This window comes from Xenopus tropicalis, chromosome 10 (genome assembly GCF_000004195.4).
Source record: "Xenopus tropicalis strain Nigerian chromosome 10, UCB_Xtro_10.0, whole genome shotgun sequence".
In the NCBI taxonomy this organism is placed as follows: Eukaryota; Metazoa; Chordata; class Amphibia; order Anura; family Pipidae; genus Xenopus; species Xenopus tropicalis.
In genome coordinates this window covers 25,778,777-25,796,848 of record NC_030686.2, presented here as the reverse complement: position 1 = coordinate 25,796,848, position 18,072 = coordinate 25,778,777, and the positions used below count along the sequence as shown (strand labels likewise).

At 40.0% G+C, this 18,072-nt stretch overlaps 1 protein-coding gene across 1 annotated transcript in view; it reads right to left on the bottom strand.

Moving 5' to 3' along the window:
- ankfn1 (ankyrin repeat and fibronectin type III domain containing 1) overlaps nucleotides 1-18,072 on the bottom strand; it is a 212,044-nt gene that overhangs the window by 16,992 nt on the left and 176,980 nt on the right. Inside the window, exons 16-17 of the mRNA XM_031894809.1 lie at nucleotides 12,555-12,721; nucleotides 5,018-5,231 (exon numbers count right to left, since the gene is read on the bottom strand). Of these exons, the coding sequence (XP_031750669.1) occupies nucleotides 5,018-5,231; nucleotides 12,555-12,721 (381 nt within the window). The remainder of the gene's footprint in view (nucleotides 1-5,017; nucleotides 5,232-12,554; nucleotides 12,722-18,072) is intronic.

Below are 18,072 nucleotides of genomic sequence, written 5' to 3'. Positions count from 1 at the left end.
TAGACACAGGTAGCATAGGGCAGGCAGAGTGCTGCCTGTGTGTGCCATACTCTTTCTACCCTATGCTGCCTGTGGGAGGTGAACCTGGCAGGGGTTTGTTCTGGGAGTTTGTTAGCAGTTGGAAATAGCAATTAAATGGTCCCTAAGGTGTGAAATTATATGCTGGGGGTTGCTGTGCTATCCACAGAGGAGGAGGAGGCATATGGATTTTAGGGTTTGTCTTAATATGACATAATATAATTCTTTCACATATGAATGATGTTTGATATCCCTGCAGTGAGGACCAAGCATTTGGGTTTCTGCTGCACTACCACCATTGTGATAAAATGGGTGAGGTTTGAAGTGGGTGTGGTTTAAAAGGGGGGAGTGGTCAAAACTGGCTTCCATTAGCGGCCCTCCACCATGTATGCTAGAGAAATTCCGGCCCTCGGCACCGCAGAAGTTGGACAGCACTGCGTCTAGCTGAAGCCTCAGAGGCATTGCACCTGAGCCCTCCCTCATCTTGTTCTTGGATCTGTTCTACAGCTCTCTATATGAATATATGCTCTATAACCCAAATACTAAAGCTCAAGCTCTATCTGTAGCAATGGAATTATACCAAACATCATGAATATGAAACTACTTATTACTGAGCAGATCTTGCACATTCTCTCTGTACCCCGAGAGTGTCAAAGTAAGAATACTGTTTATGGCAGGAAATTCAGATCCTCGTGGGTGGGGTCAGCTAAGGAAGCTTGAATTTTAATATAAAAGTTATTTATTGTTGAACTAATTATAAACCTTCACTCCTTCTATTTATAGTTAAACAATTTTTAAGTAATTTTAACTTCATGTACTAAAGGGAATACATATTTGGCTGTAAAGTCTATGGGATATAAAGTACTAGGTTAATTGGTTTCAGATGAAGCTAACCCTAGTTTGCATTTGGAAGAGGAATTAGACTGTAAGCTCCACTGGGGGAGGGATAGATGTGAATGATGAACAGTTGTGGAATATGTCAACACTACATAAATAAGAAAGAGTAACAATAATAGTACACGGACAGGCAAATTGTTGGCACTCCAACTGTCTGCAATGCTGTGGGTACATTTTACATCATTTTGACATGGATTATGAAGGGAGGCTGTGTTTGTAGCACGTTCATGATTACCAGTCAGATTATATCCTGAGGCTGTTTGTCAGTTATGTTGCTTGCTTGAAAAATATTCTTAACATCATGACATATTTAGTGCTATACAATGAGTTCACAAGCACAGGACAACTCGTAATTACACCAGCAGATGAGCAGTACTGTGGTTGCGCCCAGTGTTCAGGCGTGCCTTTAACTGTGTTGCACTATGCCAGGGAACACATACAAAGAAAGGCATCTGTGTATATCTCCTACTACACATTTGGGTATATCTGATATGAGGTTTTTTATTCCCTGATGGACAAAGAAGAGTGTTGCTTCTTTGCAGCACAATTGATTGGGAGCGGCCTTAGCAAAAAGAAGTAAGGTGGCCCTACACTGAAATATCCACTCATTTGGCGAAGTCGCCAAATGTGCGGATCTTTCCTCGATATCCCCTTTTTATGTCAACACAATTTTTTTATCACAAGTTTAATCCCCCCCACAAAAAAAAGTTATCAAAGCAGCGACACACTCTGATACTGCACAAATTGGTTGCTGACCTGGCTGTCTTCTTTGTGTAGTCAAAACCAGTTGCATACACATGGTTCCAAAAAGTATCAAATTCTATAGTAGATTATAGGCAAAGCAATTTTTTTTAAATTTCAAACTGCGATAGCACTATTGATAAAATCACCTTTGGATATAAGTGTGATTTCACTTTCTGGGAAAATCACCCAATCATTTTTTCAGTTGGATCAAGCCATAATGAACTATCTGATCCATTATGAATCAATAACTGCAGAAAAATGCATTATTGATCAATTGCAATCTATTGCTTAGTAATAATCCATGGTGAATCTGTCAGTATCAGGGCCAGAGCTATGGGTGGGCAGAAGAGGCATGTGTTTAGGGTGCCACAGTAGGGGGTGCTAGGCACATACCTCTTCTTTCTGTCTGGGCCCTCGCCCCCCACCACTAGTCATTACTGTGCACATATGGGGAAAAGGGCATGGTGGCATGCCAGGTTGCCTTGGGTGCCTGGCCCATTTGGCCTGGCTCTGGTCAGTATGGCTAAAAATGCCCCTGTACATATTGTTAGAAGTAGGTATGATTTATTGTTTGCATATTACTTTGCATAAAGTTTAGGTTTTGTTTCTGAGATTATAATGTTTATTTATTAAGACTGAGAAAGAGCAAAACATAGATAATTAGACACAAGTACTATCTGTATTTTATGCCTATCTTGCAAAGCAAACACATCTCACTTATTATCATATACTGTATAGTCTTAGTCTAGAAAAAAAACACATATTACACTAGTGTATTTCTTCTTTCCCAAATGATCCTGAGTATTAAACAGACATAGTCAGTTGTTCAAGAGTCCCTTTTTGAAGTAGAATCCCTAGGGCAATCCCAAACTAGGAGGCTTACACTGGCATCAGCAGGGTTAATAGTTTTAACTTGGCTTGACACACATCTTAGGTAGAGGGAGTTACTCTCCTTCTTGTTACCATCTGTGTAAAGGGCTTTTTCGTTAGTGGCTTACTGGCAAAAGAAGTGACTTTGTGGTAACTGATCTTCCTTTGAAGTGGTGGAACCTGTAAATTCTACTGTATACAGTTCAGCAACCCACGGAGAGGCCGCTATTATACGGCACCTTTCCAGTATGGAGTGTGGGAATGTGGGGAAATGAGAAGATTAAGGGCTATACTCATGCAGACTGGTAATCAGTGCTTTTGGCTACAACTTGCTACAAAGTACAGTTAGAAAAAAACAACTCTATGGCTTGCTTACATTACACTGGATGCTGATGAGTTAAAGGGGAGTATTATAAGCAGAATGCCTAAGGTGTAAACGTTAGAAAATAGAGGATGTCCAGTCAGCCATGGATGAACTGCAGGTTCCAGTATTACCCTTATAACCTTTACCTGTTTATTGGTGTCTTGAGAAGTCTGGTTTGACTTATTCTGTAGCAGAAATGAAAGTAGATCAGGCAGTAACATTTCCAAAACTTACCTTTGTGTCCATTATTTTTAGGCACCTATTAACTAGTACCAGTAGAACTAAAAAAAAAAGTGAAATCACTACATTTACCTATACATACAAGTTATGTTATGCTTTGCAAACACTGCCATTGCAAACAGCAATCATAAAGATAGCAAGGCCACTGAATTCTGGGAACTTTTCAGATGGATAGAACCACAGCCCTGTCATATGAATCACCTGGATAAATGACAGGATATACATTTGCTCTAAAGCTATTGATTATTCAGAAAGCATAGGAAGAAAACCTCGAGCGCACTTACCACACAACCTCCAGGGGCAAATTTACTTTACTTTCATTGTGTAGTTTCCATTGTAAAGGTCTACAAATTATGAAGCCATTGTCATTCCAGAGGCCTCTGCATTTTACTGCTTTTATTTGTACCATGAGCACATCATGTACAGGTAACACCTATACTAAAGACTCCTAGCTGCATATGCAACATCATTACTTACTGCCATCTGCATTAGTATCATACCTTCTGTATCTGTAGTTTGAATGTAGTATCTTCAGCTCTGTTGTATTCTCCCACCTCATATTGTGCTTATGTGCCAGCTGCACCTCCTGCTGCTTTTACTTTTTACTAGTTCATTATTTTCTGCATTGTCCACATTTTTAAAAAACCATGGGCATATAATTTTCTGATTTATGGGATGAAATATTTTTCAAAATGTTTGCTTTCCACAGTATATGTGTTAAATTCCTACGTGCTCCTTAATAAGTCACGCTGAGAACTGATACCCTTCTGGCTTTTTAAATGTGTTATTATACCTTTAAAAGCACAAACTGTTATTATTCTTATAATACAGTAATTGAATATAGTTCACTGAAAGAGACAGAGAATATCTTCAAGGCATCATTCTGCCTGTTGGGATTCTTTGGTTTACTATGCTGCTAAAAGGTATTGTATCATATATACGTCATCAATAAAATGCAAAAGTTTTTCTTGTTTTTGCTTGGGAGTAGGGATGTAGCGAACCTCAAAAAAAAAGTTTGCGAACCCGTTCGCGAACTTACGCCAAAAAGTGCGAAAGTTTGCGAACCCCATAGACTTCAATGGGAAGGCGAACTTTAAAACCTAGAAAAGCCATTTCTGGCCAGAAAACTGATTTTAAAGTTGTTTAAAGGGTGCCACGACCTGGTCAGTGGCATGCAGGAGGGGGATCAAGGGCAAATATTTCTCTGAAAAATACGTTGTTGACACAGCGTTGCGTAAAAATGCAAGCTATTCCTATGTATACGCAAAGGCAGCTGGCAGACCTAGTGGAAATACGCGGCGTTTTTTGCTATTTCACACTATTAGCACCATGGAAACGGGATTTGCTTACACCACCAGTACTAGGTTGAAAAACGCCATGTGTGGCGTTTTTAGGCCGAGAAAAAACGCAGCGGAAAAACGCCTAAGGCGAACCCAAATTGCGAACATCGCGAAAAGTCCGCGAACTTGCGAACACCCGATGTTCGCGCGAATTAGTTCGCCGGCGAACAGTTCGCTACATCTCTACTAGGGAGAGGGGGCTGCCTACTAGAACAAAAAAAAAGTACTTACCAATGACCAGTAATAGTGCCGTTTCCCAAATGTGCATATATCAATAAGAGCATAATACTTTTTAACAGCTCTGTGTGAAGCACATTGTCTGTTTTATATGAGGAGTAAAACTAGAAATTATGCCTGTTAAATACATCAAAAGATTTTTGAGATAAATGTCTAGCTTCTGAAGTGGTGTGTTTGGCACTTGACCAAAAATGAATGTCAGGCTCTAGTGATTATCTTCTCATTGTCATTCTAAAAAAGATAAATGTTTGGTAAAACCTATAAAAGTAAAGTTTTACATAGTATTTGGGAAGAGCAAACATCTTACCGCTTAATGGTCTTCTCCGGTGCATTTCTGGAGATGGAGAAGGTGATGGTAGACAATCCAGGTGAGATGATGTGGAATTATTCTTCTTCTGATTTTGCTCTTCAGAAAGGTCTATAAATCGTGTAATTGGCAAACCAGCAGCTGGTTGTTTATTTCTTGCATACTGTAGTGCATCCATAATCCACCTCATTTCACGCCAAATTTCATCTGTTTGCTGAAAGTAGAATACACAAATATCATTCCTTTCCTGTCAGGTCGACTGCTTTGGGGAGAAGGCCACAATTACTCATGGATGGTTCTCGCCCATTGGGTTTTGTAGTTATTTTAGAAATGGGAGAAAAGAGATTATGAATTGCTAATAACGATGCTAATTGTTTCTGATGAGAATTGGTGTTGCTTTAGATGCTGAAGACGGCCCTGACATTTCATTGTATGTATGTATGTATATCTATATTTATAAAGAGCTACAAGGATATGCAGTGCTGTACAGTCTTGCAATATACAAAATTACACACAAGGAAGACAAGTATTAAATAAAAAAATAACTATAAATACACAGAGCTCAAGTGCCACATAGTATGAGACACAATAGGAAGGAGGTCCCTGCCCCGTAGAGAGAGGTGGGAGTCTGGGAGGCTGGTTAGTAGGAGATTGCAGTAATCTAAATGTGGTAGGATAAGGGCATGGATTAGTGTTTTAGCGGTTACTTGTGCAAGAAAGGGGGATATCTTGGCAATGTTGCGGAGGAAAAAGTGTAAAGATTTGGCAGTATTATTAATATGGTTAGAAAAGGAGAGGGACTGTTCAAAGATAACTCTCAGGCAGCATTAAAGTAGTAGTGGGAGTGGGACCACACAGACCCATCAGCCATAGATATCATCTACAGTACAGCTTGATGAGATGCTTGAGAAATGAATTTTCCTCCTTCAGAGGTCATTAATGTCTAAATCAGTCCTGTCAGGCAACCCGGTCGGCCACCTCGCCCCTGCACCTGCATTGTGTTATGCACAGCGACGCAACGCAAAACTTATTGCATTCTAGGGGTAGGCAGGAGAGGCTCCTGCCTGGCGCCCCCCAAACCTTGCGCCCTAGGCAGCTGCCTCTTCTGCCTACCCCTAGTTCCGGCCCTGTATATACATGGATTATCAAGCTACCTGCTTAAAACACCTTGTTCACAACATTCTAATGTTGCTTATGCCTGTGCCGAGGGTCACTGATATTATACTGGATGAGAAAATCTCTAAAATTAAACCTGATTCTAATGTACATAATCCATTAACAAGCCACTAAGCTGCTAGAGTGTCTCTGGTGCATCTTCTGCAGCAGGGTAATTATACCCCTTCATTAGAGACCAAAGTCTGAGGATTAAATTAAACCCCATTAAAGCACAAAAAACAGAAACCCGATCTCTAGCCTGTGATACTGGGCAGCAGACATAACGGCATAATGAGAAAAAAAATAAACTCAACCAGGCAACTAACTGCTCCTTTAAGTTCTGGTTTCATATTTTCTTTTCCTTTATGTTCATAACTATACCATATTTACATAGCCTTTTGCTGCTCTCTGTAATGTGCGGTTTGTGGAATGATTTTAGCACGGTTAAACGTATGCTCGCACACATGTTCCTGTGGTTTGTGGTCAGTGCTGTAGATCACTGTGGTTTACACAGATGATTTATTCCTTACAAGGTAAGGTACAGCTACATTTAATTAAGGCTCCAAGTCAGAGAAGCCTTGAAGTCAGTCTACAGACACACACTATACCTCTGACCAGACACTGCATGCCACTCTCTTAATTAGGCTGCTGCTTGGATCTAAAATAACACGGCTGACTCTATTTCAATCGCAAAATATGTTAAGAACCAGTTATTGTCTGCAATGGGCAAAAAGGCTGAGAACATATAACAGCACGCGCTGGGAAGCAGGTTATACTTAATGGGATCACTTGTTACACTGGCCTATAGTTCAAATCATACAGGTGCAAATGCTACATTCTGTATATAAAGGAGAAGATTTGTATGACTGTGAATGCCAAATGCATCAATTAATTTATTTGTATATACCGTATATACCGTATTTTCCGGCGTATAAGACGACTGGGCGTATAAGACAACCCCCAACTTTTGCAGTTAAAATATCCTCAATCTCCCCCCCGCAGCGTCCTAAAGCTCGTCCTCTCCAACATCATCCAGCTCCCCCTAGCGTCCTCCCCAACATGCTCGAGCTCCCCCAACTTGCTCCCCCACATACTTTAGCTCCCCCCAACATCCTCCCCCACATACTTCATCTCCCCCCAACATCCTCCCCCACATACTTCAGCTCCCCCACATACTTCAGCTCCCCCCAACACTTAAGCTCCCCACATACTTCAGCTCCCCACATTCTCCCCCACATACTTCAGCTCCCCCAAGTGACCCCTGCTGCGTCCGGCTGTTTCCTCCGGCTTTAAACGTAATGGCTTCATCCACCACGCTTCCCGATCGCCTGCTGCTTCCTCCGGCTGCTTAGGTTGCGCCCCGTGCGCGCTGACGTGACGCGTATGCACAGGGCGCAACCAATAAAATTAACCGCTGACCCCTTTAAAGCGTTACAGGCTCATTGGTGGTCAGCGGTTAATTTTATTGGTTGCGCCCTGTGCATACACGTCACGTCAGCGCGCACGGGGCGCAACCTAAGCAGCCGGAGGAAGCAGCAGGCGATCGGGAAGCATGGTGGATGAAGTCATTACGTTTAAAGCCGGATGAATCAGGCGAGCGGGAGGGGTGGCGGAAGATGCTGGGGGGCCCTGCAAGCAAGTACCCGGCGTATAAGACGACCCCCGACTTTAACCCAGATTTGTCTGGGTTAAAAAGTTGTCTTATGCGCCGGAAAATACGGTACTAGAGTATAAGCCGAATTTTTCAGCACCAAAAATGTGCTGAAAAACTCAACCTCGGCTTATACTCGAGCCAATATATGCTACGCCGCGCTGACGGTTGTCGCGCACCCCCCCCCGGGTAAACAGCCGCGTTCGTAAGTGTGCGTGCGCATGTAACCTTGCGCGTTCGCATGCAGGCTTCAGCTTCAAAGCGCAGGGGCTCTGTAAGCGCAATAATAACAGTTTGTTCTCTGTTCTGGTTCAAAAGCTATGGCTATAACCTATGGTTCTGCAGAGCATGTGGGAAGAAAGGGGATATCAGTTATCAGAGCAAGAAAAAGAGAGTAGGGAAGATGGGAACAGCCATACGTTCTATCATTGCCCAACTGGCTTTTTGTTGAAGCGCAACTCACACTGACGGTTGAAGGCCTCTTTGGGGTGCTGATATTCGTACTTCAACACCATTTGAAGGTCCATAGAGAACCCTACTAGCCCCATAAAGTTTGGTTTGTCCCACCCCATTTTTCCAGTTTTCTTGGCTTATATTCGGATCAGCTTATACAGTACTTTATATGTGAATACTGTAGTTATGCTTTTAGTAACTATTATTTCTTTGTTTTACATAAGAAAAATATAACAGCCATACAGGGCCAAAATAACCACTTAATGGCTTGTTTGTAAGACCATACTGTTTTGCACTGTATTTATAAGTGTGTTGGCATTTACAAACCAAAAATATAACAATGCCATATTATTAAGCAATGGAAATTAAAAAGAGAAATAAGGTGAACAAAAGTGGACCCAGTGAACAAGTTAAACAAATGTGGACCTAGTACAGAACCCTGAGGGACCCCACTGAGAACCTTACTCCAAGTAGAGAATGTACCATTAACAACCACCCTCTGTACCCGATCCTGTAGCCAGTTTTCTATCCATGTGCAAACGACTTCACTAAGACCAATAGACCTTAGCTTAGAAAGCAGTCGTTTGTGGGGAACGGTATCAAATGCTTTGGCAAAATCCAAATAGATCACATCTACTGCACCCCCACTGTCCAGCATCTTACTCACCTCATCATAAAAACAATCTAATTGGTCTGACACGATCTGTCCTTCATGCTGATTACTGCTCATAATGCCATTCTCCAGAATATAATTTTGTATGTGATCCCTTAACAAGCCTTCAAATAACTTGCTCACCACATATGTCAAACTTACTGGCCTATAATTGCCAGGCTGAGATCGTAATCCTTTTTTTAAATATAGGCATGACCTCAGCTTTCCTCCAATCCATAGCTACCATACCATGGTGAGTCTGAGAATATCAGAAACAGAGGCTACTGTAAAACTGACCCTAGTCTCTCAGTACCCGAGGGTGTATTCCATCTGGCCCTGTTGCCTTGTTCACATTAATTCTGAGTAAACCTTTATGCATTATATCCTGTGTCAACCACTCACTAGTTGGAGCTGAGGCAACAGTGCAGCTATTGGGTGGGTCTTGGCATTCTGGCTCCTCTACTGTATACACTGAAGAAAATAACTGGTTTAGCACATTTGCCTTTCCTGTATCCATTGTAACCATATTGTTATCATCATTCAATGGTGAGGCTAATGATGATACCCTTGGTGATTTTGCCACTCAAATGTGTCATTAGAACACCTTAAATTTTGCCCTTTGCAGCCTACATGAATATAATTTGGGCATGAATCACTTAAAATTGTCAGCATTGTTATTTTTTAAAGATTGGAAACATATGGGGAGAAAATCTTAGTGGATGGACTATGTATAAAAGAAATTAGTGTGTTAGAAAGATCTTACACTGTATTTACAATTGAACAGCGCCTTGCTAATTTAATTGCCTTTTATGTGGAGGTGAGCAGGAACCTTGACTCTGGGATGGCAGTGGATGCCATCTACTTGGACTTTGCTAAAGCATTTGATACAGTACCTCACAGAAAGTTAATGATAACATTGAGGAATATGGCCTGGAATATAATATTTGTACCTGGATAAAGACCTGGCTGAAGGATAGAGTACATGGTAGTAAATGGAACATTTTTTAATTGGGCAGTGTTGTTAGTGGAGTACCGCAAGGGTCAGTCCTTGGTCCTTTGCTTTTTAACTTGTTTATTAATGACCTGGAGGTGGGCATAGAGAGTACTGTTTCTATTTTTGCAGATGATACTTAATTGTGCAAAACTATTCCATGTAGAATGCTGCCGCTTTGCGAGTGATTTGACAAAAATTGAAAACTGGGCAATATAATAATTGCATGGTAGTGTGTTGGGGGTTTCCTTAATGGAGAAGGATCTGGGGATTTTTGTAGATAACAAGTTGTCTAATTCCAGGCAGTGTCATTCTGTGGCTACTAAAGCAAATAAAGTGCTGTCTTGTATAAAAAAGTGCATTGACTCAAGGGATGAAAACATAATTTTGCCTCTAAACTGGTAAAGGGAAAGGAAGATTTTAACTATGAGATTAGACTGTCAAGGTTGGGGTTGTTTTCTCTGGCAAAAAGGCAAAGGGACATGATTACATGACCAACGCACCAGAGACCCCCCTAGATTAGCGGAACGGAACTTTCATTTGAAGCGGCGTAGGTGGTATTTGAGGACAATAAGGTTGTGGAATGCCCTTCCTAGTGATGGGGTAATGGCAGATTCTGTTAATGCCTATAAGAGGGGCCTGGATGAGTTATTGAACAAGCATAGTATCCAAGGCTATTGTAATACTAAAATCTAGTTATTACTGATGTTGGTAATTATAGTTTATGCACAGTAAATGAGTGTATAGATAGGTCAGGATATGGTTATGTGTGTGCCGGGTTCACTTGGAAGGGTTAAACTTGATGGACTTTGGTGTTTTTCTAAACCATCTTAACTATGTAACTATATGTAACTGGTAGCCTCCATATGGCCACCTTAACAACCAAACACCATAAATATTAAAGCAATATTCTACATAGCCCTCAATGTAATAATGTGTCCAGATCAGATACTACAACAAGGCTAACCTATTATTTTTCAGGAACAATATTCCTGATAGAAAGAGTTGAAGCATAGTCATACACTTCAAATTTAAGTCCATCAAATATTTAAAGACATCATATGATAAGTGATGGTACGTATGATAATAATGATAGTGAAATATGAACATGTATACACATCACAACACATCAGTACAAATAACACAGGGTCCCTTTTTGCAGGCTATTTTGTTTAATTAAGAAGTGTCAGCATTTGCACATGTCGAGGATAATGATGCCATTGTTAAGTAATAAGGCATTACAGGATGCCTTTTATTAAGCTGTTTACCCAGGCCTCGGGTAGACTGGGAGGCACAGAGTCAAAGGCCAAGTGATTTCAACCATCCGAGACGTGCTGAAAAGTACCAATAAAACACAGTTGAGTGTGTTACTGGTAATGTATCTTGGGCCCAAGAATAAATGAGAGCCAGCAGGGAATGCGCTCTGTAAATTTAAAACCAAATAGGGCTCTGTGTGCCAATGCTCTCAGGGTCGGTTGAAATTTCAGAAAGTCCATAAAGGAATATGTACATGGATCGTGTCTGGAAAGCTAAACACCAATGTTCAGCTTGTGCTTTACTCTAGGAGTCTTCATCAGTTACCATGGCTTCATTTCCAAGGTTTTACAGCTTGGAATGCAAGTTCAGATTCATTTAATGGTGCCTTGTTTGAAAAGACACTTATTAGGCCCATAATACAATACTTAGTTAGGGTTGACATTTTTAGGCCCTTTGAAGGTATCTACAAAGCATGTCATTGTGATTTTATGGTATCTAAAGAGTTAGTGGACAATCTAAAATGATATCGATGATGTTATTTGGCCTGGTTTTCACTTGTAGGCTTTATTCAGATGTCCCAAGTCCCAAACATTTTGGTGAGGTAAGGTGTGAGATAAATAGCTATGAGGTGCTCTAGTAATATATCTGTTACACCATGTGACATATTCAATAAGAATCATGTATCCAAAGAGGGTTGAGCCTGTTGAAGAAGGTAGTGAGTAATTTCAAATACCTTAAAGGAGAAGGAAAGTCATTTTGGCATTTTACTGCCAATAGATTTGCCACATTAGTGCCACCTAGAACACTATATTTATTCTGCAGAAATCACTACCATACCTGAGTAAAAAGCTTTAGAAGCTTTCTCTGTTTGCTTAAGATAGCAGCTGCCATTTTAAGTAGCTTCCTTTCTGCAGTCTAGCTGTTATAGCTCAGATCACACATTCCTAAGGGAGGGGGGAGGGAGTTCTTAGCATTCTGGTGGGAGGGGGAGCAGGAGAGGCAGACTCTGGCCACGGGAATTAAGGAGTTTTCTGAGAGAGGAAGTCAGACACTGGAACAACATGTTTACAAAAAAAGAGACAAGAAATCCTGTGTTTCTTTTGATAGAGGACTCAGAGCAACATTACTGTGAGTGCTTATAGCTTTATTTACATAGGCCCTTCTGATAAAGCTTACTTAGTTTTTACTTTTTCTTCTCCTTTAAAATAACAATGGTGTAACTAGCCAAATAGTGTCCCAGACAGAATATGTGATCACAAAAAATCACTCAAGAAAAGGTACAGATGGAATGATGTTCAGTCCTAATTATATTGACATGTATATGTTTTTTTCATCTCAAATTTAGTCTGCCATTGATGATTCCATTGCATAGTCTTACCTGCATATAATCTAAAACTTGCTGGTGTCTTTGCTTTGCAGCTACGACCTCATCATCTGAAATTGCCTCTCGCAAAGCCTGCTGGGAAATTAACGAGTCCAGCTCTACTATAGCAGACAGTCGGCAATACAGGTTAATGAACGTTTCCTTGTAGCTACAAAAGTGAACTGCAGATACAAAAAGACATGAAGAACATGTTAGTATTTGAAATGCTACACTATTTGGCAACGTTTTTGGATCTCCACATTACTGAAACTCATTAAAGGGGTGGTTCATCTTTAAGTTAACTTTAAGTATGTTATAGAAAGGCCAATTCTAGGCAACTTTTTAAATTAGTCTTCATCTTGTTTTTCAAAGTTTTTGAATTATTTGCCTTCTTCTTCTAACTTTGTGCAGCTTTCAAATGGGGGTCACTGACCCCTGAGCCAAAAAAATATTGCCCTGTGAAGCTACAGTTTAATTGTTATTGTTACTTTATATTACTTATTCTTCTATTCCTATTTCAGTCTTCCATTCAGACCACACCATGGTTGCTAAGCTATTTGGATCCTAGAAACCAAATTGCTGATGGAGAGTTGCCAAAAACAAAAACTGAAATAATGAAAAAGCTACAAATAATAAAAAATGAAGACTGATTGCAAATTGTCTCAGTAGATCACTCTCTACCACAGGGGATTCAATCATTTCCTTATAATCTGTACCTGAATGGGAATCCAAATTTCAGAATTTTAAGAGGAAGGATACATGGCTAATTTTTCTCTTTAGCCCAGAGCACTTCTCTCTTGGCTCTCTCCCCAACTGCTGCTTCTTACTGCACCCAGAGCTTTGCAGCAGTTTTGCAGCAGTGTTGCAGCAGTGTTAGCCCCAGTCTTGGTGATTTTTGAGCAGGCGTTTGTCCACTGGAAACATGGTCATTGATCCCTGATCCCTAAGACCAAGGCTAGAAATGGAAGTGGAGGCCACAATTAAGTTGGGGAGATTGCAAGTGATGTGATTGGGAAGAGAGCTGGGACCTGTGCATTAGGGTAGTAGTAGTGAGGTCTCACTTCGCCATTATATAAAAACTGTGTTAGCCATGCCAATTGTGAGCAGTGATGTACATTCAACTTAATGGCTCAAACTATTTATTATCTGTGGAGAAAGTGATTTGAGGACTTTTACATTTATGAAAGTAGAAAAAGTTGGCCTGTATATTCGGGTTTGCAAGTTAAATTGACTAAAAAAAATGTATTAAAGGCACAATAAAAAAAATGCAAAATGTTAAACTGGTTACAACTTGTAATCAATTTTCTGAAACAATATTAAATAATGAAGCATTAAAGGCGTTGTAAACAAATACTGGGATGAAGGAATCCCTTATACGGACCCGTTATCCAGAAAGCTCTGAATTACAAGTCCATCTCACATCGAGTCCATTTTACAAGTACATTAGAGGGGATTATAGGCAGATAGGGGATGTTCTTTTTTCCAATAAAAACAATCAACGCACCAGAGGTCACCCCTTTAGATTAGAGGAACAGAGCTTCCATTTGAAGCAGCGTAGGTGGTTTTTCACGGTGAGGGCAGTGAGGTTGGAGAATGCCCTTCCTAGTGATGGGGTAATGGCAGATTCTGTTAATGCCTTTAAGAGGGGCCTGGATGAGTTCTTGAACAATCAGAATATCCAAGGCTATTGTGATACTAATATCTACAGTTAGTACTAGTGGTTGTATTTATAGTTTATGTATGTGAGTGTATAGATTGGTAGGTGTGGGTTGTGTGTGCTGGGTTTATTTGGAAGGGTTGAACTTGATGGACTCTGGTCTTTTTTTAACCCTATGTAACTATGTAACTATGTAAATAATTCTAATTTTAAAAAATTATTTTCTTTGTCTCTGTAATAATAATATTGTACCTTGTACCAGGCCCAGACTGGCAATCTTTGTGGGTTCTGGCAACTGCCCGAGGGGCTGCTGTAAGATGCCATGGACAGTCACTATTTATTGGGCCTGTTGGGGGGCTGTTTGGGCCTCTGAGTACTTGAGATTGCAGAGCCTATTTTTAATCCCAGTCCAGACCTGCATTGTACTTGATGGTAGCAAAAAGCATATGGAGGGAGTGTCGGACTGAGATGCCAGGGGCCACCAGAAAACCTTGCACCATAGGCCCACTTTCTAAATTATTATTCCTCCTCTCTTCCCTCAACTTCTTTATTATTTCTTTTTTATATTCTTCCATCTCATTTTCCCATACAGAAATAGGGAATGACCATGCAATTGGCCAAATAGTTAGAAGCAAGAGGGCCAACTGACACCTGGGCCCACCGGGAGATTTCCTGGTATTCTGGTGGGCCAGTCTGACACTGTATGGAGATACAAATTACAGAGAGATCCCCTATCAGGGAAACTCCAAGTCCCAAGCATTCCAGATAACAGATCCTATACTTTTTTTGTATTTTGATTAAAGCAGCACTTGGAAAATAAAGGGCAAAGCTTTCTAACATTAGTTTTCTCCCCTTTTACTTATATTTCAGACATATTTCCCCACATCATTGCTATATTTTAACTTTTGAAACTGAATAAATAATAAAAATGCTTTATTTAAAAGGATTTTTGACAAAATACTCTATCAAACTATAGAGAGGGTGATTACCAATGCTTACTTAATGCTTAGTGTGGCCCAGTGACTAGTTAGGATAACTTTTGGCTGAGAGTGCTGTGTCTGCACATGAATCTCCATGGCATCATTACCTACTTCCATGGAGGGCTCATTGTGCGCTACCATGAAGAACAGATATGGTATCCATCCCTAGCTTAGCTTAACATTGGCAGCTCGCTGCTCCAATCAAGCAAATGTTTCTAGAAAAATATTGCTTTCAGCATTAATGATTGAGTGTCTCAGTAGACACACACTCCCTTTTGCCCACAGCCATATGGGGCCTTTCTAAGCATTTTTCTGTCAAGTTGCCTGTCTGGCCCCAGTGTAATGTATCTACTTTTCTGGAAAGTTTTCGCCTTCATCTAGGTATATGTTATATATTTTTAGTTTGGATTATTTCCTTTACTTGGCATACACATATTTTGCATTAAATGTCTAAGGTTTCAGATCAGATAGAAAAACAACTAATCAGGAAGGTCATTAAATGGGATACAATTTCCATTAAAATATTTTTGGGAAAAAGCAGTTTCAAGGGAAACTTTTGATTCACTGTTATTATTTGCGTCGCATTATACATATATATATTTTTTTTGTGAAACACGTTGAAGTGACAAAGATTAATGAACTGCCCCAACAATGAACCCTTAGCAATTACCATATATAGAGCCCCAGGTCTGAAAATCAAAAATGTAAAAAAAAAAATTATATATCCAATCTGCACGATTATAATTGATGTAATTCACCATAGTATTTGTAATTAAAAAAAAAAGAAAAAAAAACAAGCCTTATTGAGACTAAGCTAAGTTGCAGTCAAAAATGAGATACAAGGTTTGTATAAGGCTAGAATATTAGGCTTGTATCACAAGAATCATTAGTACACTGATGGAGAGAACATTGCTCTACTGCCTTCTTCACTGACTCTGGAGATCCAGTGCATACCAAGGTCAGGGTGAAAGGCAGTGGACAGGCATTTATGCTGATGGTGAAAATGCCTTGTTTGACACTAGCCTTAGTGCTAGCAGGGTGGCCTAGGGCAAAGAGAACTAAATGGCCTTTGAACAGTAGTGCTTCAGAACTACACAGTATATTAGAAAAATTCAACGTTTCTATCAACTCATAGCCTTGTTTCTTGAATAAAAGTTCAATGTTTCAACTAAAACTAGGTAAAGTGGCCCACTGGCTCCAATGCCAGCCCTTCCCTTACTTATAGTATCTGAATCATGTTGCAGTCATATCAAAAACTATTTCTATAGGTCATTTACTTATAGCACACCTGGGAATACCTAAGCTTGCCATACGTTCCTAGATTTGGTCAGGCAGTGCAGCCAATTGCAACCATGCTGCTGATCATCTGGCCGTTTATGGTGAGTAATCCAGTGCTCCTTGTGGTTTGAGGATTATCTGTCCTGAGCTGCAGCTCCTCTGGCAAAAACTGGCTTCTGCCAATCAATTTTAATGGCAACCACCTGTCACAGCTTGTGCAGGTTTGATACAAAAATGTGTTTTGAGCATTTTAATGAAAGGTGGATGTAGTTTAAAATCCATGGCGGGGTGGTTTCAGTGTTTCTTTGCCATTATGTGTCACTATAATGGAATCATTCAGGTGATAATGTGCTGGGGCTGCACTGTAAATGGTCAAACATTTCTAAATGATGTAGCCCATAGTTGTACAAAAATATGCCACAAAGAGTAAGCAGGTGCTTGGCATGTAGTTGCACTAGGATATGTTGCATGGGCAATGGTTGGGTCACTTGACCAATTAGAACAACCCGTCTGAAATATTGCATTACATGTTGTATCTTCTTACTCAACATCATTACTGTTTAGCATGTTTTAACTGCTTAATCATCATCAACGAATCATTTAGCCCACATTCAGCAAGACATGCTCCACTGGGGGCAATTGACAACTACAGGACCAACCAGTTTGTATCCTCTAAATCCCTCATTTGTTTTTTACATTTACACAACATTGAATGCAATTAATGATAAAATAAATTCAAAGTGGGGCAGAGGCGATGGTTAAGGTAGAGGCACAATACATGTAAACTGAGGAAGGAACATTTAACTGGTTGACAGAAAGTCTATGGAGTAGTTATGGACAACAGTTGATTATGCAATGGAAATCATCCTTCCCCCCTAGTCTTTCTTATTCATAAAGCATAGTCATATCATTACATTTAAACTATAATATAGACTTTGAGACACCTTATAAAGGTTGCACAAGGATCATTACAGATACTAAAAACTAAATACTAAAACCCTCTCCATCTTCACTTCCCACAAACATATATAATTATGTTCTCATTTTACTGATTGTGTGTGATCTTCTATTGACTGGTATATAGAAACTGCAGTTAGGGAGGAACATTAAACTGCTGATGTTTAGCAAATAGTTCCAGCCAACTCCTCACTCAATGTCTTGGAGAAAGTGAGAGCAGTGGCACACACATGCCAGTAAGGAACAAGGGGTTTCTATAAAGTTTTCCAGTCATGGTCACAATTTCAACATACAAGAAATGATCTAATTGTACTCAACAAATACCTTCCAATGTGGAAACAAATGCAGTCAAATATGACATCATGTCAATTTTAGTAAACATCACTTGTAAGCTGCCATCTTGTTTGAACTGGATGGCAGAGAGAAAATGGCCAGCTGGAACCCCTATGAATAAGAAGTACGAAGCAATAACAGAATAGGAGAATGAATATCCACATTCAGTTTCTCACATCTAATTTGTATTCACCCAAAGGGCATATATATAGTTTGTTTTTTGTAATAATAGTGATAATCATGAATTCTGTCCAAAGCCAGCGAGCAGACAGATACAACATGTTGAGAAACCACCACAAATTCCACTCCATTCACCTTATTGTTCGAA